Raw genomic sequence first — 26652 nt, forward strand, 5'->3', positions numbered from 1 at the left:
TAACTTGGTTTTTATTCACACAAGAATTCATGTTTCTGTATCTTTTCATTCTAGTTCTAAAGAATATTCTTACGTATAATAAAGAATTTCCATTTGATGTTCAGCCTGTCCCTTTAAGGTAAAATTTTGAGAAAACCATTCATATGTTACTTCTTACTTTGCTGTCTGTTTTATACCTACTTTTCGGATATTTCTGTTTCTGACACCAGTGTTGGTATCATTGGTGTGACTGGTATCATTGGTAGCAGTGATACCAATGGCATCAACATTGCTATCAGTAGTATATCAGTTTTTTAAAAAATAATCAGCATCGTGCCTTGAGAAATGAGTATCTGTGAAGCTTCACTGGTATATTAAATGTTGTAGCTCACTAATTTTCCTATCCTTTTTCATGTAGAAAAATTTTAGCACCTGGTGAGGAAGAGAATTTGGAATTTGAAGAAGATGAGGAAGAGGGTGGCGCTGGAGCAGGGTCTCCGGATTCCTTTCCTGCTAGAGTCCCCGGTGGGTAGCACATGTGAAGAGTATATGTACTCAATCCAGGGGCAAGGTACTGGGAACTTACTTTAGATTCTTGCTAGGGAATAAAACCTCTCCGGAGCCCATGCCCGTCTTGAGCAAATTTCCATGGGCACTGTGTGCGGTAGCTGTGGGTAGGTGTCGTGTGAAAGTACCTTCCTGTCTGTGACAAGGGTGCTTAAGTAATCCTTACGCTCAGGGACGCCCCAGAGGAGCTGTGCGGCCCAGGGTATAGTTGTGCTGATGGTTACGAGTTGTTGCAGCAGAGCACACAAAAACAAACTTGGCCAAGACAAGGCACGAGGCTGGTGTCCAGAAGAAACCAGGAGTCCCTGGGTAGACTGAACCTGGCATGAAGTGGGCAGCACCTCCAGAGAGGGCAGCTCCTTGTGAGTCTGGGCTGAGGGTAACATACTGAGCCACTGCCCTCATCTTTCTCTGAGAAGTAAAGAAGCTTATTCACGGAAGATCTCAGTGAGCATTTCCCTCTCCATAAACGAGCCCGGCAGACATCCTGGGTAAATCTTTTCTCTCTCCCAGTTGTGGCTTTACTGTGTCCTGTTCTTATGCACTGCACGGTGTTTATTGCTGGCCAACCAGGTCACTTTGGGAAGTGCAGCTGTAAAACTGTGATGCAGTTGGACTAGACTGTAAACCGTATCATTCCATGCAGTGTGTGTATCTGGGCATTTTCATCACGGAGGTATCAGCCCAGCGTTTCTAACACTCCTTGGGGAGGAGGCAGCTCGGGCGGGGACAGACGGGCAGCTGGGCTGTGCGTCTGGCCTCCATAGTCACTGCCAGGTGACGCTCACCCAGTCTTCATGAGTGGCACGAGAGTGCCGACTCCCAGGCTATTTTAGGGAATTTTAAGATTGCTGAGATGTTGAAGTAAGTAGCTGTGATGCTTTCTCGACTGGGTGATCTTTACTCCCTCTTCAGGCTGCGTACTGCAGTCGATGCAGTTGCAGCTGTGTGAATTTCTGCCTGCTTGGTTGTTCGCTCCCTTGCTGTAGCTCTGTAGCACACAAGGCCCTTTAAGCAGCAGAGCTGTCATGAGACACAGAGGTGAGGTCTTTATGGGCTTGCGGTGCCAAGTTGAACGGAGATTTCCCCTGTGAATTAAATCCATTGGCTGTATGCAAGCTGAATTTAGAGTTTTGTGTTCTGGTATAGTATTTTTTTCCATTTCATTTTAGAGATACAGGAGGCTCACTGAACCCTTCTAGTCTGAATTTTTTCCCCCTCAGAGTAAGAAAAAGAATGTGTAGCTTAATTGGCAGTACTTGGTTGGGAACCGTGCTGTTCACGGCTGTGTCACTGAAAACAAACTTGTAGAATTATAGTCATTGAAAGTGGCATCAGCAGGGAGGGAGGGCAGGGACGATGGAGGAGGATTCAGATGTGTTAGGTACGTGTGCCGCGCGCCACGGGGAGCATGACAAAGGGCTGCCCCTTTGTAAAAAGCACCCTCCCCAAAGTCAGTTTTGGTGAGGTGTTGTTTACATACATAAAAGTCGCTGCAGTTTCCTAAGTTCTGACAAACACACACCCTAGTCACTTCCGTTCTGCTAAAGAGCTGAGGCAGAGGGTGCAGATGTGCTTTGACCAAGAGTAGTTTCTTTTCACTTAAAACTAAAAGTGAGTTGTTATCCAACCTTACTAAAAAGAGTAACAAGTTGTTAGGCTTAGTCTGTGTTTCAAAGGATTTAGTCTCACAAGGCAGGCAGTGCGTTTCTGTTACGTATAAGCCAGCACTTGCTGAAGTCACGATAGAAGTTGAGTCAGGCTGCTAAAGGTGGCCTCGGTAGGCTGCACGAACAGAGGGCACAGAAACTGAAAGGAGACCCCGACTAGGCACAGTCCTGCTACGGCCACATGCTGCGGGAGACGCTGCTCATCTGCTGTGGGGCTGCGGTGACAGGGACTGCGAGTGGGTAAGGCTGTCTATTCCAGGGGCTCAGAGTGGCACCCCGCATGGTCTCACCTTGCGTGGGCACCCCCCTTTGTCACCTCAGCTCAGAGCTACATTACCTTTGCTGCACTCCTTCCAAACATTGTTAAGGCCAGGCTTGGTGGCGTATACCTGGCATCGCGGCACTTGGGAGGCTGAGGCAGGAGGGTCGCTGTGAGTTCAAGCCCAGCCTGTACTACACAGGGAGGCCTTGTCTCAAAAACCAACAAAACAAAACTAAAAATTGCTAAGAATGTTTTAAATCTAGACTGGGTTTAAAACTTAATTGAAGACTTTCTGCATCTGTTGATGATTATGAAAATTTCTCCCTTCATCTGCTAATGTGAACTACCTTGGTACATTTGCTAATCTAACCAAGTATTTTGGCAAACAGTCATTAGTTCAGGAGATTTTCCTGATGACATTTAGCGTCACGGGCCCACAGTTCACTCAGGCACACGGAGAGCTCAGACACACAAACTGCTCTTGCGGTTTCATGGGACTCCCTCTGCGGCAGGGACTTCTAGAGGCTGGACGCACAGAACAGGAGGAGGAGTGAGGGGTGAGACCGAAAAGACCCACTCGAGCCCATAAATAGTAGAACAGGAGGAGGAGGAGTGAGGGGTGAGACCGAAAAGACCCACTCGAGCCCATAAATAGTAGAACAGGAGGAGGAGGAGTGAGGGGTGAGACCGAAAAGACCCACTCGAGCCCATAAATAGTAGACTTCAAAGGGTGTTCTTCGTTAGTGGTGACTAAAGGGTGTGTTGGTGCTGAATTTCTCAAACTTCTGGTAACAGACTGTTGCAAAAGCATCTTCATTTCATATTGAGATGTAAGGCATATTACATATACACGAGTGCACACGAAGAGTATGCGTTACGTGTTATTCTGTGGTTATTTATACTGGGGCTTCCTCAACTGACTTGAAGTTTTAACGTGAATTTCCCTTGATTGAGCTTGAATTGATTTCTGCTTTGGAGTGCTGAGATAGGAAGTGCACACTGACGCTGTGTATGAAATACAACTGCGGAGAACAGCAGCGGGGAGGTTTGGAGACCGCGGGACACTGCTTACCTCGTTGCTAAGTTAAGGGCACGGTAAAATATTTCTGTTTGTTGACAGTATTTACTCCGAAGTTTTTGGCAGAGTTGGCTTTTATTGTGGCATCTTTGTTGCCAGGTACTTTATTACCAAGGCTGCCCTCAGAGCCAGGCATGACGTTACTCACCATCAGAATTGAGAAAATTGGTCTGAAAGACGCCGGGCAATGCATCGATCCCTATATTACAGTCAGCGTGAAGGGTAATGAGTCCGTTCTCCCCCCTCTCTTACATTACTTCTACTTTGCAGCAGTTTCTTTGAGGGATGGTCTTGTATCTGTGACAACTAATTTTAATTCATTCTACAATGAGGCAAAATTCCTGCAAAAAATTATTGCTCCATCACTAAACATTTCTGAGACATTTACTGAAAATATTTTCCTTTTTATAACTTACACCCTTGCTTTTGAGATTGTCTTTGTATGTCTTTTATTCTTTTTAAATTTATTGTCATGGCCTTTTCTTTAGCGTGTAAGCTTTTATCAGTCCACGTCTGCAGTACCTGGCAGTTGCATTCACTGCGGGGGGGTCAGTCCATGGGCTTCAGCTCTTGGTGCAGGTTCCCACGTTCCCCACTCGCCGGGGGCCTGGTTTCCTTGGCAGAGCCCTGTGTGTTCTGCCTCCCGCCTCCCTGTCCCGGGAAGGCTTCTGACCCCGGTCCTGCCTGGGAGCACCAGGCCTTTGGAGCATCTTTAGTGGAGACAGGGAAGCAGCGTGGCCACAGCACCAGGCCTGTGGAGGGACGACCAAGCCACGCCCCTTGGCCATGGTGAGGAAGCAGGATTCTACTTGGGACTTGCTTCTCTCCTGTCCAGTGTAGTGCTCAGTTATTCCTTGGAAACATTCTCTGCAATCTTCAGGAAGAAAACTAGTGGTTAAATTACTTCGTTGTTGCTGAGCATATTATGAAGTACTTGGCTTGTACCTCACTGAAGTCTTTTAAAAAATAATTATTGGTTGGCAGGAGTATAATCCCAGCTGCTCAGGCAGCTGAGGCAGGGTGATCACCTGAGTCCAGGAGTTTGAGACTATAGGAAATACAATGAGACCTGGTACTAAAATTTAAAAAAATAATAATGGAGTGGCTAAGGATGAAGTTACTCCACTATCCAGAGGTAACTGCACAATACAAGCGAGTTACTTTAATCAATAGTTTAAGGCAAGTCAGAGAAACAGATCTGGGATGAAATTAAATGGAGAAACTTCTCAATCATAGAAATAACCCAAACCTATCGGAGAAAAAGGAATTCAGCCCCAGGAAAGCGTGACTGTAGAGCCCAGGCCCCACAGCACTGACGCTGCGATTCGAGCTTCGGCCTTGCCACTCAGCATAGATGGGGTCCACGGGAAAGTGCTTGGCTCTGCGTGCTTGGCTGGCCATTTGCAAAGCTTTTTACCCCCTTAAGAAATGCGCACTGTAACATACAGAAGCATTGAACGATTATGCAGTAGGTGTTAGGTTGCTTTTGCATATATGCTGAACTGGAACATGTCTTTAAGGACGGAAATAATCCAGTGTACTAAATTAAGTGCCCTAAGACAGTTCTGTTGAACATACATAAACTCTGAGCAGTCACTAAATGAGTCTATATTTTGATTAACTGGGATTCCTGGATCCTGGAAATGTAAACCACACACAGTAAGTTAGTGTCCATCTGGTTGTTCTAAATCAGTTATTGTAACTATAACTGGAACTTAGATGATGTGTATAACATTTTATTTATTGATGAAAGGTTCTTTTTTGGTACCGGGAATCAAAGTCAGGACCCTGGGCTCGCCAGGCAGGCACTGTGCCGCCGAGCTACATCTCAGGCCTGATGAAAGCTTCTGTTGATAGTTACCATGTCCATTTTTGGTTCTCAACTTAAATATAACAGGAAAATTCTGATAATGTTAGATTCAAAGCTCTTCCCCAGCCATGCCTGTGGTCAAAATTGGAACTTAGGGGCAGAGGCCACCTTTTGCAAATCACATGCATTGCAAGTTTTTATTGCACACAGAAACAGTAGTGTTTGTTCCATAAGGGAGTCTGCTCTTCCCTGTACAGAGCACAGTGTGTCTTCTGCCAGCTGTGCTCATCTGCCGGGCAGGGCCTCCCCTGCCTCCAGAAGGTCTCCTGCCCCGACCCGCACACTTTCCTCCATGCCAGCAGCCAGACGGGAGCCTGTGTTCACCAGGAGCCTGCGCCCAGCCTTCTGCAGGCCTTTGTGTGGTTTCTCTGCACTTTTCCGTGTGCACCTACATGTGCTCCTGAGCAGAAACTTGTCTCTCTAGATCTGAACGGCATAGATCTAACGCCTGTGCAGGACACCCCAGTGGCTTTGAGAAAGGAAGACACATATGTTCATTTTAACGTGGACATTGAGCTCCAGAGGCACGTGGAGAAGTTGAGCAAAGGTACGTGGCAGGGGCCGGGGCTCAGCTGGATGGGGTGCCCCAGCTTCGTCGTGGAGCAGCACACGTGCCTGGAGGCGCAGTGTCCTGTGGGCGTCAGAAGACAGTGGTGAGAAAGACAGTGATGAGAAACTCAGATCCGTGGGGGAATTAGGAATCATGATCAAGTTGTCTGATAGCCCTAGAACATAACGAAACATTCAGTGATGGTAAGATTTTATTGTCTTCTACAACAAAACGGGAAGTTTTCTCACACTGACAAGCAGGGAGGCAGGCACAGGTCCCCGAGGGCTGTTGCCATCCTGGCCTGAGGGAGTGGTTTCCCTCGTGGTTGGATGTACTGGGGAGGGCGATGCCATCCCTTGGAGTTCATTGGCAGGGAGCTGGGAGAGGACAACACACATTTTTGAAGCAGCCACGTTACATTTCCACATTACGCTGGTCACGAGAGTGTGTGCCATTGCCTGGACAGACTCGTATTTACATGGAAAAACCAGAACAAGGCCAATCGATGTGAATCCCAGCCTCAAAAATAATGAATTTCGAGGTTTCTGTTTGAGGGGAAAGAGAAGGAATTAAGCTTTTTGATGCTAAATAAGGGCACAGTGCCTTCTGAAGCAGTTTCTTTGGACTTTGCTGATCTGTGGTGTTTTCCTGTCACCCTCGTGTTTAGCATTTGTGTTCTTTGGTGACTGCACTTACATAAGTAAGTGACATTCTCGAGTCAGTCCGGCACAGACGTGTTGGCTGTCCTTGTAGGATGTGGTGGTGTGATGAGGAGAAAAGGCATCTGAACCGAGGGATTTGGGGGCCGCCAGAGGACCACATTTACCACAGGTTCCTTTGTAAGATTGTGCCTGTTCCTCTGCCTCCGTGGGTGATCAGTGAAAACTCTCCAATCCAGGAGAAAGTGCTGTCCGCAGTTGACAGGGCCTGTGCGTTTCCATCCCTCAGGTGCAGCTATCTTCTTTGAATTCAAACACTACAAGCCTAAGAAGAAGTTCACCAGCACCAAGTGCTTCGCTTTCATGGAGATGGACGAGATTAAACCTGGGCCGATTGTAATAGAACTGTAAGTGTGTGCGGGTGGCTTCGCACTGTTTTCATGTGTCTTCCCAGCCCCTCTCCCCTAGAGTGTAACCTTGGAGGAGATCAGTCATCCAGGTATTATAAACCGTGCTCTCTATTGTGGTTACAGCTACAAGAAACCCACTGACTTTAAAAGAAAAAAATTACAGTTATTGACCAAGAAACCACTTTATCTTCATCTGCATCAAACTTTGCACAAGGACTGATCCTGACCTGAGTAACCTGGAACTGCTGTGAATCTTACCAGCCAGTAGCAAGCACCATAGCTCTGTAAGGTCTTCACGTCCTCGGGCAGGGAGTGGGTTGTGCCCGGCCTAGCAGGCCAGCGAGCACCTGCGCTGTGGAGCTGAGTCCGGCATGTTGCAGAGCGGAAGACTCCTTTGGACCTAGGCTTATTATAGGTGTTGGAACACGCTCTTCCCCGTTAATTGTGCAATTACCAGTCTGTTTTCTAAGTCACCTCTGTCCTTCCCCGCTTTCTAGAACAGTGCTGTTGTCCAGGCATGCTCTTCTTCAAACTCCACGCAGCAGGAAGAACGCACTCGAGCGCGCACTGCTGCTGTCTTTCCCCGCATGCTCGTCGGGTTGGAGCTGGCCTCAGACTCGGGGCCAGCTGGGTGGGCTGCCAGCAGGCTGTGTGGAGAGCCCTGGGCCAGCTGTGCTGCCTGCTGCCCGTGGGGAAGGGACGGGCTGCCAGACTCGCCCGGTCGGGTGGTCCTGTGGAGAACAGTGTGCCTTGCCCGGATCGGTGTCCCCAGGTGGGACAGTGTCCCCAAGTGGTGGCTGCAGTTTTTTTCCCAGATAACCAGATTATTTTTCTGAAAGTGAGCATATTCTAGTCATGTTGATTAGCTGTTCTATGTCACATTGTTATTTTTTTCTGATGATTTTAGAGTTAACATTGGAAGCACCTCAGAATAAACACACATTTTTAGATGGGTTTACAGTGTCTTCTAAGTCATGTCATCTAAAATAACTGAGTCCAATACTAATGAGATACCGCAGGAATAACTGCTGCACACCTTTTCTTAGTGATGAGTATGCAAAATCAGCAGACTGTTTTCTTTAATACAGGTAGCTAGGATTGCCATGTATTTCCTATTTAGGGATACTGGTATTCATCCATATGAAAATGTGCAGGTCATAGCTTATTACAATTTTGACCATTTACCTTTTGACCTTGTAAGAGGTCTAAATTAACTTCCATAGCACACATGAGGTAACATTTGACACACACACATTAAGATTTGCGGTGGGCTTTCTATAGGTTAGATGTGGAGCCCACACACTTCAGTATCCACTGTTTCAAACCCGCAGTGCAGGACAGAGCACTGCCGGCTCTTCCTGCTTACTTGAAGCCCATTAGGCCATCAGTGGCTTTGCTCCTGACAGCAGGTCGCCCTCACACGCATCAGGGGCCCTGCTCCGCTTCCCAGGTCCTGAGGCCGCTCCGCTCCCTAGGTGACTGTTAGCCCAAACCGTGAGCCGAAGGAATTCTCAGCCGAATTCAGTCTTGCCTTTCCATCTTATTGGATAAATTCCAAATACTAAAGTGATTCAGTCCACAGTAGCTCTAGGGAATGAAGAATTTGCCTTAATAAATTGCTTTTTTCCACTCAGTTCCTAAACTCTCCAGTTGTCTGATTCCCCAGGCTGTGAGCTGCTGGGGCGGGGGGCGAGAACCTGTCCTCTCCGTGTCGGGCACCCTTTTAGGGGCTGGGCAGCACTCTGTGCCCTGTGGAGTCCTCAGAAGCTTTCATTTCATGTTGCTGAGACCTGAACACATAACCCTTGAACCCTACTATTAAAAGCAGCAGAATGGGTGTGGTGTCCTTCATCGACGCAGGCGCGTGCCAGTGGTCTGCGTGCAGGGCCGTGCCTGCGTCAGGGTTGAGGCTGGGCGGGGACAGTGTGGTGAGCTGAGCTCAGGCCGGAACAGAGTGGCAGAAGGTGACCGTGTCTCGAGGCAGCAAGCACAGAAGGCCCCACACACCGCAGGTCACTGGGGTTCACTTTGCGGTGAGGACAGCCACCCGTGGACGGCAGTGCCCATGGACCACAGCCCCTGGGGACAGAAGCCTCGGCCGTGTCAGAGGTGCTGCTTCCTCAGTGAGGCAGTGCAGGAGGGAAACCCAGAGGCAGCGGGGGAGCTGACCTCCCCTCGGGGGCTCCCCAAGATGGGATGCTGGGTGTCCCTGAGGGATGGGCTGCTGTGCCCTGCTGTACCCTGGCTGGCAGCCTGCCTGGGGCATCCTTGGCCACAGGAGAGGGGGGCAGGCAGCGAAGGGAGAGGCAGTCACAGGCCGGCTCAGACTGCTTGGACGCGCTTGGGATGTGCACAGCTGGCTGGCGCTGGGCTATGGATGGAGAAGCTCCAGCAGAGCTTTAAACAGGAAAGTACTTGTGAATAAAAATATGGATCACCTTGCCTGCTTCCTAGTTGCACGCTTTTTTTACATGCTACATAAAAGTAGAAGTCATGTTGACTTTATGTGTCCTGAGGTTGACAGGTAACATTCCGAGGTTGTATCTGTGATTCTGTCTTACTGTACAGGTCAAAAACAGCAGATGGTATTGGCGGAGGTCCGCTATCCCCTCTTCCTGACGTGAACTAGATGAGGCTATGCAGATGGAATTCCTTTCCTGAAAGGCTCTCACATTGCTTTCGAGCCGAGTGACTTGCCTCATCTTTGCGAGCATTGTCTTGGGAGTGTGAGTGTGAGCGGGTGAGGCAGCGTGTGGGCCTGGTGTGAGGCGGAGGCCCACCTCACAGACGATGAGCGCTGTGCAGCATCGCTCGGCTGTGACAGGCCCGGCTCTGGGCTTCACGAGGTCGTCTCAAAAGGACAGAGTACACGAAGGCCGAGTAAGCCTTGACACTTGCAACTTAATCTAGACGCTCCACCTCTTCAAGGGTGCTGCTGAGTTAGGGGTCTCAGGATATCTGCAGACTAAGTGTGGCCTTGCAGCTCCTAGACTTAAGGAGTCGGAAGCGAAGGCACCCATGCTCAGATGCTAACCTCAGCGTAGCACCTGTCAGAGTAGGAAGGAGTTCAGCCCACAGCTGCACAGTGCTGACCAAAAGCAAGGTAGAAGCCTCCCACCCCTCAATCACTTTTTCTCGTGGTGTATTATATTCTTGTTTTGGTTCCTTCCTTCCAAGTCAGTTGTAGGATGTGAGAAAGAGAACCAACTGCGTTTTTATGAAGAAACTTGCCTTTAGAGTCAAGACACACCATTTTTCTTATGCTCCCCCTTCCAATGTAATCATGGTTAAAGGGGGGGACTGAGACCCCACAACTGTCGTTTCTGCTGTAAACTCGCGCTTGCTCAGGGAGAGACAGGCAGGAGCCCTGAACCGACCGGAGGCGGACCGCAGTCACTGGACAGGTCACAGGGCTTCACCCAGTGACGGAGCCTGCAGCCCTGTCACCGAGGCCTAGGCCAGAGTTACAACAGGTCTCACCAGCAATGAACCAACAGAGGCTTGGGAATATTAACAAACAAGTTTTTATTAGCTATTACTACAAAGGGCATCAGCGAGAGGGGAGATAAAGTTTATGATCTTTGAGTAAACATCTTTACGTAACAGTCTTTTCGACCAGTATGGGGAGGGGCGGGGCGGGGCGGGGCCAAGCGTATAAACACCATTGCTCTGTATTCAGTTGGTACACCAAAAATACAATAATGGAAACACGTGTTCTTAAAGCATTTCCACAGGAAATGGTCATTTTTATGACATTCTGAATCATTTTGCAATTATATATGCTACATTAACTAAAACACAGGTATCGTTATTGCACATTTCAAAGTTGGAAGGACACTCAAGCTTAAGAGGCGATTTTTAGAGGGGAAGATGACTTTTGAATTGTTTGGCTCAAAAATGCACACTGCCCAAGGCAGCTGAGTACTAAAAACCTGTGAAAATAAACTTCCGGATTTCAAAGCCAGTGGAAGCCTCTGCCATCTGAATAGTGCAGTCCAGTCCCCTCGGCGCGGAGGTCACTCACGGGCTCTGCCTCAGAGCCTGCGAAGAGTCCCGGCCGGCAGCGGGCTGGTCCCTGGGGCCCGAGAGCAGGGAGTCTCCCTCGGGAAGCCGCGGCGCGTAGTCCTGGGGGCCGGCGGGCGGCGGCGGCGGCAATCGAGGGCCGGGAATAAAGTACTCCCGGGGGCCGGGCGGGCCCGGAGGTCGGAATGGCGCGGGTCCAGGCACGAACTCGCGGGCGTGCGGAGGCAGGTCTCGGCGTGCAGGCGGGACGCCCGGGGCGAACTCCCTCAGGCCCAGCGGCGGGCACAGGTAAGGCACTGGAAAGGGAGAGCGACACTGCAGCCTTCCCGCACAGAGGCCAAGTCCGCCGAGGGAGACGGAGTCCCCCGAGCGGGGAGGCGGAGCGGCGCGCCTGGCGTCCCAGGCAGGGGCCAGGCTCAGCGGGGGTAGGCTCTTCCCCGCGCAGCCGGGTGGCCCTGTCCCGCGGGAGCGCGGCCGCCACCCCACGTTCCGGGACCTGCTGCCTGTTGCTGTCAGTCACAGGCTGACGCAGCCATGGGCACAGCCCGTCACGGGCCACCAGGGTCAGCGTCCTGCCCTACTGGACACCGCCTGCTCCTCCACTGGCGAGTCTCAGCCGCACTCCGTGGGGTCACTGGGGGACCCTCCCCTCCCACGGCCCCCGATCTCAGGCCGAGTCAGGGGGTCCGGCTGCGGGACCCCTCCGCCCGCTGCCGCACCTGTGCGACTGGGCCTTCCGGCCTTCTGGGGAGAGCCCTTCCCGCCTCGGGGGTCAGCTACCCCCGGCTCCGTGCTGAGAAGCCGGGGCTAGCCCCCATGCTGCCACACGCAGGAAGAGCGACTTCGCGGGGCATGGGGGGACAGGCTCACGGACACCCATCAAAAGCAACTGTCCTGGGGCGACAGCCGAGGACACAGCGACCTACCGAACGGTGGAGGTGGAGGCGGCATCGGCCGAGGCCCGAAGGGCCCACAGAGCTGGGGTGGCGGCGGTCCGTACCCCATAGGTGGCGGCATCGGGCCTCCCATGAATGGTGGCCCTGGGAACGCAGGGGGCCCCTTCGCGGCCACGTTCACCTGCGAACAGAGTGGTGACGGTTCTGAACTTGGAGACCACACAGCGCCGACACCGGCGAGCGCTCAGCCCGGAGACAGCGGGCACCTGTCCAGCCGCGTCAGCGCGGTCCCCCGCCCCCAGACCTTAGAAGGGTGCCACGCAGCGCGCCCTGCCACCAAGCTGCCCCCGCGTGTGCAGAGGTGAGCGCTGGAGAAGTCGAGCCACACGCGGGGGCACGCTACTCGTGTCGGTCCCCCACACGACAGTGCAAGGCAGGGCGACCCGGGCTCCCGAGCACGTGCTCCTGGAGTGCTGTGCTTGCACGTGGGGCCCTGCACGCCAGTGTCTCCCGCTCAGGAGACGAGGCCCGCACCGGGAGCCTCCGTGCCCACCACCGCACGGTGAGACGCCGGCTCATCACGCCTGTGGACCCAGGCCGGACGGCAAGCAAGGCCAGCAAGTTGTGGCCTGCACAGGGCAGCACGTGCAGTGAAAAGGCTGCCAGCTGTGGCAGCAACGGGCCTTGAGAACGCGCTTCCGCAGGCAGAGCTTGCAGACACGGCCACTGCCCAGGGCTGGTTTCAGTGAACAAACAGCTCCTTTCGAGCCAAGCTGACAGCCATCTTGTTTCCAATCACTACCACAGGGTCTGCCTGGCCCAGCGCGAGAGGAGTCTCACACAGCACACTTGCCAACAGAGACAAGAAGCCAGGCGTGGTGGTGCAGGATTATAATCCCAGCACTTGGGAGGCTGAGGCAGGAGGATCGTTGTGAGTTCGAGACCAGCCTGGGGCTACAAAGTGAGCTCAAGACCAGCCTGAACTGCAGAGTGAGACCCTGTCTCAAAAAAAGATTTAAAAAAAAAAAAAAAGCAAGCCAGGCACGGTGCACACACGTGTAATCCCAGCACTCAGGAGGCTGAGGCAGGAGGATTGCTATGAATTGGAGGACAGCTTGGGGCACACTGTGAGTTCAAGGCCAGCTTAAGCAACACAGGGAGACCCTGTCTCAAAAAAAGAACAAGCTACCCAGCTACAATGACTGGCTTTGCCTCAGCACTCGGCACACGCTCCGAGGCTGCGGCAATGACAGTCACTCTCTAGGTCTGCACACGGTGCTTGGAGTTGGACTTACACAGCCCAGGGCAGTGGGGTCACTGCTGCCATGCGACCTAAGCAGCGAGTCAGAGCCACCCAGGGCCTGCACCTGGCCCAGGCCTCGTCCTGCAGGGACCGCACTTACTGCCGCTGGACCCTCAGCCCCAGACGTCATGCTGGCAATGGAGAGCCCTTGGGGTGCGCAGGGAGCAGCTGGCTTTTTGAGAGAACAAAGGGGATATGCAGACAGAACACAGGGAGGAGGGAGAACACAGCGGGGACAGCCAGCCGTGGGCCCCCGAGACGTGGCCAGGGGCCTGCAGGCTTACCTTGCCCTCGTCCATGCCCTTCGCCGGGGAAGAGCCTCGCGAACCGCTGTTCCCCGCGGGTCCGGGACCGGGGCCAGGGCCTGGATCTAGGAGGGGCCAGAGAATGCACTCAGACTACACGGGGTCACGTGCGCTTCCCCCTCGGAAGCGAGCTGGTCCCCGGCAGCGGCAGAGGGCTTCCCGGGGCCTAGGCAGACATGCGAGCACACACTGCCTGGCCCTTGAGAAAGCAGTAACAGAGCCCCGGCTGTGCTTCTGAGAACCGAACCGACGCACCCAGGTGAAAGGTCAGCTCCTAACGAGAACGTGCCCTGAGACGCGCGTCTTGGGACCCACAGGAGTCCTGACACTGGCAGAGTACTGAAACTCCGAAACAGGAGCTGCCTTGGAGCGAAAGGACAGCACTAAACCCTGCATGATATAAACAGCACTGGTGGGGGCTCCATGACGCGGGCACAATAGCCTTCTACAGACCGGCCCTTCCCACCTGCGTGTAATCTGGCTTCCACTCAACTCTTACAGACACTGAGAATCAGAAGGAGACGCTGTGGATCATGATGATGAGAAATGGCAGCACGTACACTGCATAAAGTGGAGGTTTAAGGCTACTTTTGTAATAGGCAGAGGGACACCACCGACACAAGATAAAGGCACAGCTCTTAACAGCTGTATCTTGGAAGCGATCCATGCCCGTCTGCAGATGAATGGAAAAAGAAAGTGTGTTACGCACAGTGGAGCACTCTGCCCTGAAGGGCACACTGACGTCACTTGTAGGGAGATGGACACAACTTGAGACCGTAACGCTAGGTGAATGAGCCAAGCACATGGTCTCTCTTGTATGAGCAAATGCGACAGGAAGCAGGGAGGCAGACTCCGGAGATGGGAGGGGTGGGGGATGGGAGGCAGGGGGACAGGGAAGGAACAATGCTTAGGACGCGCCAGGTACACGCGCCAGCTCCCAGGATGAATGCAGTTACCAGGGACCACGAACACGTGCTCCTAAAAAGATAAACACTTACACTTCTCAGTATACAATGAAAACAAAGAACCAAGAATGCTTTCGGTGCTACAGCAGAGCTTGAAGTATCCACTGAGACGGCCTCAGAGACGTTCCCTCTGTGCTAGACAGACCCGATTCTACCACGTGCGCTCTTTAGAACACTCCAAAGGGAACAGCCCACTCAAAGCAGCTCACCGAATTCACTTCTTGGCATGTCTCTTCGTGTGAAGGTCGCAGACAGTGGCCGGCCCAGGGGCTCTGCGTTCAGAGGCGGGGAGCACTCACCGCCACTCACGGGGGACGGCCCAAAAGAGCCGTTCTGGCTCAGGGGACCTGCGACAACATGCTCGTTACCACCTTTCGGCAGCCTCTGTTTCTTGAGTAAGCTGCTGGCACCCGGACCCCCCATTCAGAAGCAAAAAGCAGCCGAAGTGTGCTGTCACCCAAGGCACAGCCTACCTCTCCGGGGAGCGTTCTGTGCCACCGGTCTTCCTGGCATCGGTTTCACAATCACAGGTTCATCCTGCCGCATGGCCATCTTCTGGGTCATTTCCACTAATCTGGATGGAGAGAGCACAGGCTCCAGCGTGAGCGGTGCCGCCCCGCGAAGCCGCCCACCCCAAGTCACAGCCACGCACCTGTGCCGCAGGGTGGCGGCCTCTCTCTTCTCCTCAGCGATCAGCCTTTCTGCGTTGCGAGCTTTGAGCTGTGGAGACAGTGTCGAGTTCAGCGCAGCCTTGGAGAGAGAGGGGACAGGGAGAAGGAAGAGCAAGAACCTTACCCAGTTCTCGTGAGCTTTCTTCTCGTGGGTCGCCAGCTGGAAGAGACAGCACAGGCAAAGACACATTCAGGCTGGTGCTTGTGGCCGCAGGAAGTGTCAGAGCGCCTGCGGGGCCACACAGTGCGGTGACTACGGGGCGGGCCATTCTTACCTGGCTTTTGAATGAGCGCTCTGTCTTCCGTAGTTCTTCCTTCATTTCTTCAATTCTCTGCCTAAAAATTATACTGCTCAGTTAAAAGCAGCCAAACAAAATCTGAAACAATCTATGCTCCCTCTACTCTAACCCTTTACCTCTGAAGACTGCCCCACGTGTACAAAAACGTTTTATAGTCACAAGGACAATGTGAACAAAACTAGTACTTCCTAATTCCCTTCCTTCCCACTTAACGGCTACAGGTTGTGAGTTGCTAACTTATGAATTTCCTTAACTATCTTACAATGATGTTCTCAAATAATCTCGCTGGGGCTATCTTCCCACAAAGGTGATTCTTTAACCCAGAATTCTGCCTCCTGGGCCTGTCGGCGGCCCAGTGACTCTCGCGGGTCTCAGCGTGTGAGGGGAGCAGGCCGCTGTCCCGAAGAGCGACACGAGGGACGCAGCCCTGGTGTGCGGGGCCAGGCCCCTGCACTTCTGCCAGCATCGGCCTCGGAGCTGTTAAGTTTTCATTTAACATGAAGCTCCTCTCCCGCGTGAATGAAACGCGTTCGTGTCCTCCGACTATTCACTTATGCTTCTGCGTCAGCCTTCCACCTGGCGGGAACGGTTTCTCAAAGCCACTCAGCCCAGCTCCCCTGGCCGTGGACACCACACTCACTTGTACACTTTGACTTCCTCCGCAGCCAGCACCACCTTCTCATCAGCAGCCGACAGCCGCTGGTCTCGAGCCTGCAGCTCATATTCTTCCTGACTCAGTTTCCTAGGACAAAGGCAGCTGCCAAGGGGGAGCTCTGCCCACATGCCACGCCCCCACCAAGCGGCCGGGCACAGAGGCCCAGGAGGGATCCAAGCTGCCGCTCCTGGCCCATCACTGGTACCCTCTAACCTCCCCTCGTAATTCTCTTGTCACCAGCAGACAGAACACGCTGCAAGAGCACGGCGTACGCCAGGAGCGACACGCATGCGTGCGAGACGAGGCTGCACAGTGGACAGCCGGACTGAGCCAGCAGAGGGAAGGGCCCGGCTGCAGCGTGGGCGAGGCCCGCGCCTCCTGCTCCTGCCGCTTTCCCTGTTGTCACAGCAGAGCCGTTTCTCAGCTGAAACCGAAGCCACGACAAGCACACGGGCGAGGCGTCACGTGCGGACGGGGCCTGTGCCGAGACCCAGCCCGAGAGGGACCTGCGGGTCCCAGTGAGGCCAGCGTGCCCTGGCTTCACTCACATGCTAAGACACTGCCGAGAAGCAGGGAGGCTGAACTGGGCCTCAGCAAATCCCCGCTTCGAGAAAGGACGACTGGAGATGAGCTACAGAGGAGGGGACACTGGGGAGGGCTGCGACGTCACCGGAGGCCGACAGCGCTGCGCCGAGCCCTGGGCAGGCACACTGTCCTCAAGGGCCTGAGCCCTTCCTGAACTGTGAGCCAGAGGACAGTGACGGGGGAAGGGGGCAGGCACAGGCAGCCTCAGATCGCCTCTACAGGAGGCTGGCAGCACCCTAGGCCTCCAGTTTCCTCTATAATCACCACGTATCACATCTGCCAGGCAGTCGGAGCTGACCAGGACCCCACAGCACCAAACCCGGCAAAACCTCTCAGACAAGGGAACCATGTAATGAATCACCCCACAGATCCAACAAGAACTGTGCCTTGGGGCTGGGGACTTAGCTGAGCGGCACAGCACCTGCCTGGCAAGCACAAGGTCGGGAGTTCGATTTCTGGTATCGGAAAAAAGAAACCAAAAAAAAAAAGAACTGTGCCTTGTAGATGAGAAAGTAAAACTCAGTATGCGTTTCAGATCAAAAACTATAAACTAAGAAATAGCACGGCGCGCTGGTGCGCCTGTGGGCCTAGCTACTAGGGAGGCTGAGGCAGGAGAAGACTGAGTCCAGGAGTTCAATAATAGCCTGGGCAATACAGATAGACCCTGTATCTCACAAGAAAACCAAGGGGTACGGGTGCAGCACAGTGCTAATGCACATGCCCGAGGGCCTAGGCTTGGCCCCGCACTGAGAACCAGAAATACACCAACTGAAGTAGGAGCTCAGAGACTGATCCTGGTAGCCGGTCTGCAAGTGAGCGGGTCGCACACTGTGTGACAGAGCAGAGGGAAACACACAGAACGGAGGGGAGGGAAGCGGAGAAGCACTGGTCAGAAAGGCTGACATGGCTGGACATGGTGGCTCACGCCTGTAACCCAGCACTCGGGAGGCTGAGGCAGGAGGATCGTTGTGAGTTCGAGGCCAGCCTGGGGTACAAAGTGAGCTCAAGGACAGCCTGAACTACATAGTGAGACCCTGTCTCAGACAAAGAACAAGAACAGAAAGACTGACGCAGTTAAGTGGAACAGGAGACGAGAGGAGGTGACAGAACTACATGACAGAGCCTGAAAGAAACTTTCACACCAGACGCTAATCTGTCATCCTCAGACACTGAGATAAAGGACCACCGTAATTCTATAACCAGTTTAAAGAGCCTTCAAAACTGGGCTGGAAGGAAATGAAGACACTTCCATGCAAAGGTCAACAATCAAATTTATCATCCAGAAGAATAGTGAAAGTAACTATTTTTGCTCTTTGCTTTTTTCAGACAGTCTTGGTATTTAGTCCTTGCCGGCCTCAAATGCAAAGCAATCCTCCTGCCTCAGCCTCCCAAGTGCTGGGATTACAGGTGTGCCTAATGTCTGCTTTAGAATAACGAAATTCCAAAGGGAAGACCTTCTGGTGTAGAATGAACAATGACAAGGACAGTGAATATGCACGTAATGTGAACATACATTGGTGGGGACCACCGTAAACGGCAATAAAATGTCCCCTGCTGTCAGTGGCGCAGAGCATCAGCACCCCACGCAGTGTGGCCGGGAGGAGGCGGTTATGCCCCATGAGTGCGGACCAGGGATGCTGGCCGACCTTCGGTGAGTCCGGGAGCATGCTGCGGTCCTCAAGGTAACTGTAAAAAACTGAGTAAAGCAAGCTATGGCATGCCAAGTTCACACAAGCACAGAATTGAAAAAGCTCCAACAATGCGAAAGAGACAAAGAGGACAGCAAAGAGCCCTGAGCAGGGCCTCCGGGGCAAACCCGCTAGCCCACAGCACGAGGGCAGGCCGTGTTTCAGCAGCGCCCTCGGGGCTGCCATGAGGAGCTCCATCAGGCTTAGGACCAAGGTGTGTGAGCAAGAAAGGAATGGAAAGAGGCGAGTGGCAACAGGGTGTGCAGGCCGGACCGCACACTGCGGCTGGGGAGAGACTAGGGACAAGCTGGCGAGCGCGTGGGTGGCCCTGGGGCCCCAGTGAGGAGGAGTAGCACTGAGAGGGCGGGGAAGGCACACTAAGCTGCCTCTCTGAGAGCCAGTCAGGAACACGCGGGCCTTCACCAGCTACAGAGCTGGGCGCAAGGAGGGGAGCTGACACTCGTGGGCCGCACCGAGGCCCTGCCCCTGACAGGAACCGCTGGTACCCAAAGCCACGCCCTGCTCTGCACAGCAGGGGACCGGGTGCTGTCAGCTGGTCAGGTGACAGAAGAAGCCACACAGGAAGATGGCACTGCCCCACTGCGCGCAGACGAAGGGAGGCGACGGTGACCTGCAGCACTAACAGCGCCACCTGCGCTGGCAAGGACCCTCGGGTGCAGCTTACTTCTGCAGCGCCATCTCCTTCTGCTGGTACAGCTCGTTCAGAATCTCCACCTTCTGCTGCAGCGTCCCGCACTCCTCCTCCAGCCCGGCCTTGGTGGCCTCTAGTGCACTGCAGTCCTCGCCCAGCTTCTTCATCTCGTCTGGGAGGGGGAAGGGCGTCGCAAGGGTGCGGCATATGGAACCGCTGCCCGGTGCCCTCCGGCCGGCGTCAGCCCGCCCACCTTGCCCACGCCAGGAACCCACCTTCCAGGTCGCACTTGGCGGACATCACCGCCCGCAGCTTCCCCTGTAGGAGTCTGAGGTCCTCCTGAAGCACTGAAATCGAGGTCTGTGTCTGAAAGTTGAGGGCGGGGGCGTGTCCTTGAGAGCGAGGCCCAGTCAGGACTCAGACACTGGGGCAACGCTACGGACGGCCCTTACCCGAGAGACGTCCATCATCTGCCTGATCTGACTCTTCATCTCACTCTGGTCACCTACAAAACGAAGCAGCTTTATTTGCTTTCCCTTCCCTTCTTTGTTTAACTCTATTGTCCTCACAGCCTCAAAACTAGACTAATGCTCGTCTAACACTAAAAGGAAAAACGAATTCTCCAACAGAACTGATTGCGCTGACTTTTAAGACAACTGCACACTGTGATTCAAGAAACAAGTCCCTGCCAAGACAGCGCGTTACCTGCTGCTGAGCGAGCCTAGCTCCGCGGAGGGATGGATCAGGGACAGCCAGCGGGTGCAGTTTGAGACTCGCACCCTGGGTGCCGTCTCCTGCTCACTTTCCTCCCTGAGGACTCTGCTGCCCTCCAGCCTCCGCTCTCACAGCCTGGGCTCAGCTCCACCCATCACCGCACTGGAAGCGGCTTCTCCTACGGCACAGCGGCCAACGCTGAGGCACAATCCAGGGTCCTCATCCAGTTCTCAAGGGGTGGAAAAACGGTGTTCTCTGCGTGCCTGCTGCCATCTGCACCCCAGTGACCCAGACAAATTATTAAGGAAGTCAACGGGAAGCAGCATCCACGCAGGCAATTAGGGACAAGAATGCTCAGGTGGCTGGGGCAGGAGGACTGCCGTGGGCTCGAGGCCAGCGTGGGCTGTACAGTAAGTTCAAAGCCAGCCTGCACTACATAGAGACCCTTAAACACTAAAGACAAGAAGACAAAAAAAGGGGCCCATCACCCAGGCTGGTCTTACCTCCCACTTCTCCGTTGGCTAATTCATCTGGCTCCTTTCCGCCTGGGCTTGTACCCTCGGATTCAGATCCGTGCTCTAACTGATTCAACTGTGTGATGCAACTGGACAAAGCCTGGAAAAGAAGCGAGAGGTGGTTAACAGCCTCTCATCCTAACAGCAGGTCTCAGAACTCACCCAACAGGCGTGGGCCGGCCGGGTTACACTTACCCCAATACTATCGTCCTTGTGTGCGAGCGCAGCTTCCACACGCCTCTGAGACTTCTGGAAGGCTTTGAGCTGCTCGCTGAGCTCAGCATTCGACTTCTTCCAGTCTTCAATTTCCTGCTCCAGCTGAAAGTCAGACACACAGATCGCTGTGGGCTGGGGGCTCCACAGAGGCACCAGGAAGCCACGTCCCTCCTTGCCCTGTCGTAGAGGCTAAGGACTTGGTTCAAGAAAAGGGAGGTGGCCCCCGCCGAGCTGTCAAGGGAGCTGACCCACGCCTTGAGTCCTTCTGAAAACGTGCTGATTTGAATGCTTGATCTCCACTTGGTGCGCACGGCCGCATCTCGCTGGGGCTTAACACATTCCTGCCTGCTTAAACTGCTGCTGGTATACGGAGGACTGTCCTTACTGCCCGATGGGACTGTCCATCCCACCCGACGGGACTGTCCTGCATGTACCACCCAGGGGGAACGTAACCCATTCAAATGAGAGCTGCCTGGCAGGGAGACACAGGATTTCTGGCTGGGAATGTGTTGAACCCAGATCCCTGATCTTCTAACCTTCCCACGGCCAGGGAGGCAGTAACTGCTCCAAGAAGGCTTACCAAAGCCTTAAATCCAAGGTTTAAAAAGCCAATCCCTGGCCTTGAGGAGGCGGCTCAAAGTAACGACTCGTGTCTGACAAGACAAAGCCAGGAGGTGCCATCTATGTACAGAACCAAAATACAGGCGCGATGGAGAGCGCAGGCAGGCCACGTCCGGCAGGGCTCTCTGTGTCTCCCCCGTCAGAGCAGCTCTGAGAAAGGACGATTGCGCTGAAGACGCCGGGTGGTCCAGAGTGCACGCCCTCTGACCGGATGTTTACCTGCACTTTCTTCCTCTTCAGCTTCGTGTTTTCTTCTTGAACCCGGTGGCACTCGGACTTCACCTTCTCTTCACTAAGCTTGGCTTCATTCAGGGCAACCTGAACCTAAGGCAGAACACTCCTGTCCACGAGCCGCCCGGGGAGGGGCGCTCCCTAGAAGGCGCAGCCTTCCCGTTGCACGGCTCAGCGCTGTCCCCCCTCTGCTCCTGCACGAAGCCGCGACACAGCACTGACACCCGGCAGGGCACCTGGGCAGCCTTACCTCCGAAAACTCCGAGGCATTCACTGAAATAACATCCTTTAACTTCTCCATAGATTTCTCGTTTTCTAGAATCTGCCACGGGAACAAAGAACACACAGTATGGATTAGGATTTGGGGAGAAACACTAAAACATAGGCTAAAAAAGACAAAATATTTCCAAAATGTACCCCAAATCATCCACTAGATTTTAGGTAAAATCAGGGGATCCCATTTGGGAAAAATATCAAGAACTTAAAGAGCTGAGCAAAAGAACTGAAGTCAAGCATTTCACCACACCCACAACCTTCGTGGTGACCACACTTTAAACATGTTCTTTGCCTGAGTTAAAAATGACACAGTGCCGGTGTGGTGGCACACATCTATAATCCCAGCACTCGGGAGGCTGAGGCAAGAGAGTTCAAGCCCAGACTGGGCTATGAAGTGAGTTCAAGGCCAGGCTGAACTGAGTAGCAAAACCTTGTCTCAAAAAGATAGTTTCAGGTGATGGACAAATCTTGCGAGAACTTCACAGTACTTATGACAATACTGGCTCCTCCAGGGGTGACCCCAACCCTCTGCTCTTAACTGCAGGTTGTATCTCGTAACTTCCTTCCGAAGAGTGCAGCGTACATGGGACTGCAACAAGGCAACTGACCAGTTTTGTGCTCAGCCAGGGATCAAGCCTAACAAGGGGCAGGACGTATGAGAACGCTCCTTACTATGTTTACCACTTTTATGTAATTCTAAAACTGTTCTAAAGGCAGAGTTTGCTGAGAAAAAGAACTTTGTAAAATGAAACCACTGTACATAGACTGTTCAACCGGACCATAATTTCTTAGTGGTTCTGTGTGTTTTAGAGGACACGGCCAACAATATGAAATTATCCAGGGGAGAGGATCAAAACACCCCAGGCCTATAAAATATCCTACTGGATTAGTACTGAAAAGCCCACAAACTGGGCACAAGCATGTTCAATTCTGTTATTCCTAATCTTAGTTAACAGCATGAGAACAGTTCAACTAATTTATAAAATAGTTCAAAAATCAATTCTAGTAACACTCAGCAGCAGAACTCACCAAGTCCTGATTTTTCACATTTTGTTCCCTCTCAGATTCTAACAGAACACGAAGACTTTCAGCTGTGTCACTCAGAATTTCATTATTTTCTTCAAGTATCTTGATTTTATCCTACAAGAAAAGATATTAAGAGCAGCAATACTCATTACACTTGCTTTTGTTTTTAGAATATAATCTCAAAAGAAGAAGGACTTTTACCTTGTATCGAATTGCTTCATCAGAGAGAACTTTATTTTGCTTCTTGGTTTCTTGAACAAGCTTCTTTGATTCCTTGACCTGTGTGAAACAGACAATTCAGAACTAAGAACGTAAACCACAGTGCTACGATAAATCAACTACTATAAAACGAAGTTCCGAGGAGAGAGCCCTCACAGAAGAAAGCCGTACTTTATAATACACGTGACGATGCTGTAGATCTGGAGGGCTCGGAGGAAATAATGAAGCAAGAAAATACAACTTCAAAACACCGTAAGAGCTGAGCTGTACCACAGACAGGAATAAGTCAAGCTGGAAGGAGGAGGGGTACGAAACAGTAATGATACCTTTTGCTCATAATCTGACACTTTTTGTACAAGTTCTGCATTTTCCTTTGTGGTACTCTTCACCTTTTCCAAAATCTGCTCTTCAGTGACTAAAAAGAGGAAAAAGCCAGAAGATCATCACGAGCACTAAGTGAAACTGAGCCGCTCAGTGCACGAGCAGACAGACGCGCTCTGAGGTGCTGTGAGGCTCGGATCTCAGCACAACTTCACGCCGCACGAAAAGCTCCGAAGCTAACAGCACCAGTGTATAAGAACATTAAGATCTGAGAAAAATGTAGTAACACCTGTTTCAATGAGATCACCATTTTATTTAAAAGCTAGGAAACAGAGAAAATGTTATACAGCTTGACAGTCCTTCCTTCACAAAACATGCTTCTCAGAAAATGGAATCACCTCAAATGTTCGTCACTTGCAAAGGGAACAGCACACGCAGGCATGCTGGTCTGCACTGCTGCCTCCCGAGCTCCCTGCCCAGACACTGTCCACGGGGCCGAGGCATCAGCAGCACAGGCACACTGTCCCCCGCCACACCGTGCTTTCCAACAGCGCTCGGTCTGCTCCGAGGTGAGCGAGCCCCCTCTCCACCCCCACTCTATCTCAGCTGGTGCACCACCACCCTCTCTACACGAGGCAGCAACCCAGCAACAGTACCACCTGAGGCAGGTAATAAGTCAATCGATACCAAAAGTTACTGTCTCTCCTTTTCGCCCACCTAAAACTCCTGCCGAAGAACAAAAGGGAGAGATGGTTCACGTAACAAAATAAGCCTGAAAATTTACCTTGGTACATTCTCTCCTTCACCTAGAAGAGAAAGAGAGAGAATTAAACCTGATGTCAAACATGGGACTAACAGAAATACATAGTTCCTAACACAATAGTTAGGATCATAACCAAATGAAAACTGAATAACTCTTTGGTTCAGGATAAACCCATACGATTAAAAAATAAGGAAAGGTTAAAAAGAATTTCGCATTGGTAGTGATACAGTACAATGAGGCTCTGATACAGAGGAACATTAAGGTGGGGGTCTTACTTCACAGCCACACGTTCGCTCATCTGCCGCTATCAAGTGAGCACCAAGCTTGAGATGAGCATTCACCTTTAATAACAAAATGCTTGTTTTTATAATATGCACACTAACGATTTATTTACTCGGAATTACTTACTTGTCAACTCCAAACAGCAAGCACACAGTCTAGAAACAATACACAGATGGCCAAGGAAGCAGGATTATTAGCGTAACCTCTGCACTAAGATACGCCTTTTTCACTTGCTGGAAGACACCTTAGAAATCCTATTCCAAGTGGTCTATTGCCTCAATTTAGAAATAATCTAATAAACTTCATCATCTGATTTCCCTAGACAGCAAAAATAGTGTAACTGAACAGAAGGGAAGACACCAGAGGAACGCAGAGGAATGACAGCTAATGACTTCAGGAAGGGCAAAGACTGAGTTCCTCCCTGCAAGGACGTCTGGGGTAATAAAACCTAAACTGTAACTAATTAAATACTGCAGCAGTGTATTACTAAATTCTGTAACGCAGACTGTGTTTTCTCCTTTCAAGTGTTACAAACAGTGAGGGGACCCTAGGCCAGCCCACAGGTCAGCTCCTGGGCCACCACACAATTAGCCACAGCAGACTGCAGTAGCAGACTCCGTGGGGACCAACATCCTCTCCCCGACCAAAAGTGAGCCTGGCCCCCTGGACTCGTGCTACCAGCAGGGCAGCAGGAGGAAGTGAATGCAGGTGCAGGCTGTCACACTGTAGAGGCTGCTCAGTGTGTGCGGAACAGCTGTGAGAGAAAGAGGGGAGGAGGGGGGAAATGGAGCATGTTTTCACCCACACACACTTCCGTTTACCCTTTAGGCTTTTTCCTTTCGTTGAAGAAAAAGTTGTGAGATGAGAAAAGTCCACAGGAATCTAGGTAAAAAGACTCTTCTTAAGAAGGCGCTTCTTTAAGTTTTTGATTTGTTTTCGGTGGTACTGGGGACTGAACCCAGAGGCCTTCACACTGAACTACATTCTCAGCCTTCCATTATTTTTGAGACAGGGTCTTGCTAAGTCACCAAGTTGCCCAGGCTGGGCTCAAACCTGCAATCTTCCTGCCTCAGCCTCCCTCATCGCTGGGGCTACAGGTATATTCACAGCACTATGCCCAACCTCACCTAGATGTTTCTACCATTTTGCTGTATTTCCCTGAAGCACCTGTCCCTGTTGTGTGTGTTTTTACAACACAGTTTATCAACATTTCACAGTCTGTTTCCACTTCACATTAAATTGTGGGCATGTTCTTTGCCCCACTGCCTCTGAAATACATACAGCAGCCTAATATCCCACTCTGTGATATAAGTAGGATGGAACCTGGTATCTCCTAATATGGATTATTTAGGTTGTGCCAAGTTTTTGCTCTATTAAACACCATTCCATCAAACACCCTTGCACAAAATCTTTAACACATGATTTATTTCTTTAGGACAGATTACTGACAGGTTATACCATATAAAAGGATTTATATTTCTTATCCTGTTTTTGATCCCATTTTAAAGGCCTGTGATATACTTAATTATGAAACTTTCAGAATGACTGTAAGAATCGCCAACTCTACTAACAGTGGATATGGTTATCCTGCTCTCTTAATTAAGTCTTCACCAACACAAAGATTACACTAAATTACTTCAGAAAATTACCCTGAGTTATAACCATTAATTTCTACTTATATAACTGAAAAATCAAAGGGCCAATGATTATAAAATGCTCAGTGTATTCACAAATCAAACAATAAGTTAATTTACTCACTGCAAGAACAGTTCTCCAGAAGAAGACGGCAAAGGAAACAATTCCCAAACAGGCAGTAAGCAGCACGGGCTTCCAGGGAAGCCCGTAAAAGTCGGGTCCAGGCTGAACATCCTCAGGCAGTGTAGCGATCAGCTGAAACAGGGCCGAAAGAAAGGGGAACTTTAACAGAACTGACAATAACGCAATCACAAACGGTCCTCATCGATGTTCCCAATATTCTAACCCCACTGCCAGCTACCCTGGAGAAACCTCCCGAAGGAGGACACCGGGGTCCCCAGCTGCTTGGCCTGCGGGGCCTCTAGCGTAGCGAGGGAGCCGTACTTCCAGTTGGCGACAGTCCCCCGCATCACCCCGTCCCACACACGGCTAGAATCTCCGCGGATCGTGCTTGGGTAAGTTGGCTTTTATTACTTAATAAAACAGCCCACAAGACGCAATTTAAATTCACGATAGAAGCAATCGACTCGTACGGCTGCAAATAAAGCCCCGGTGACAACGAGCAGCTCAAAGCGCGCGGGAGTCCTCCGCGACGCTGCCTTCCTCCCGTCCCACGCTCACGAGCCGGGCCCAGCGCCGCGCGCAGGTGGCCGCGCGCGGGGGGACAGCGGCTCCCGCCTCCGGGC

At 51.9% G+C, this 26652-nt stretch overlaps 2 protein-coding genes across 2 annotated transcripts in view; one reads left to right on the plus strand and one right to left on the minus strand.

Annotated features, from left to right (window-relative positions):
* Positions 1-8678, plus strand: part of Aida (axin interactor, dorsalization associated) — a gene marked incomplete in the record, with an annotated part of 31657 nt that extends 22979 nt beyond the window's left edge. The window contains 6 exon segments of the mRNA XM_005409254.2: positions 55-118; positions 398-504; positions 3656-3778; positions 5851-5973; positions 6925-7042; positions 7169-8678. Of these exon segments, the coding sequence (XP_005409311.1) occupies positions 55-118; positions 398-504; positions 3656-3778; positions 5851-5973; positions 6925-7042; positions 7169-7265 (632 nt within the window).
* A 1871-nt stretch (positions 8679-10549) lies between these two features.
* Positions 10550-26652, minus strand: part of Mia3 (melanoma inhibitory activity family, member 3) — a 37194-nt gene continuing 21091 nt past the window's right edge. The window contains exons 7-27 of the mRNA XM_005409256.2: positions 26030-26161; positions 24011-24032; positions 23232-23320; positions 22888-22965; positions 22690-22800; positions 21635-21706; positions 21373-21477; positions 20512-20634; positions 20305-20416; positions 19540-19592; positions 19363-19453; positions 19121-19259; positions 16148-16249; positions 15484-15544; positions 15333-15368; positions 15190-15257; positions 15011-15111; positions 14747-14884; positions 13552-13637; positions 11995-12145; positions 10550-11364 (exon numbers count right to left, since the gene is read on the minus strand). Of these exons, the coding sequence (XP_005409313.1) occupies positions 11066-11364; positions 11995-12145; positions 13552-13637; positions 14747-14884; positions 15011-15111; positions 15190-15257; positions 15333-15368; positions 15484-15544; positions 16148-16249; positions 19121-19259; positions 19363-19453; positions 19540-19592; positions 20305-20416; positions 20512-20634; positions 21373-21477; positions 21635-21706; positions 22690-22800; positions 22888-22965; positions 23232-23320; positions 24011-24032; positions 26030-26161 (2169 nt within the window). The 3' untranslated portion in view covers positions 10550-11065. The remainder of the gene's footprint in view (positions 11365-11994; positions 12146-13551; positions 13638-14746; positions 14885-15010; positions 15112-15189; positions 15258-15332; positions 15369-15483; positions 15545-16147; positions 16250-19120; positions 19260-19362; positions 19454-19539; positions 19593-20304; positions 20417-20511; positions 20635-21372; positions 21478-21634; positions 21707-22689; positions 22801-22887; positions 22966-23231; positions 23321-24010; positions 24033-26029; positions 26162-26652) is intronic.

Source organism: Chinchilla lanigera, unplaced genomic scaffold (genome assembly GCF_000276665.1).
Source record: "Chinchilla lanigera isolate Chin_1 unplaced genomic scaffold, ChiLan1.0 scaffold00119, whole genome shotgun sequence".
In the NCBI taxonomy this organism is placed as follows: domain Eukaryota; kingdom Metazoa; phylum Chordata; class Mammalia; order Rodentia; family Chinchillidae; genus Chinchilla; species Chinchilla lanigera.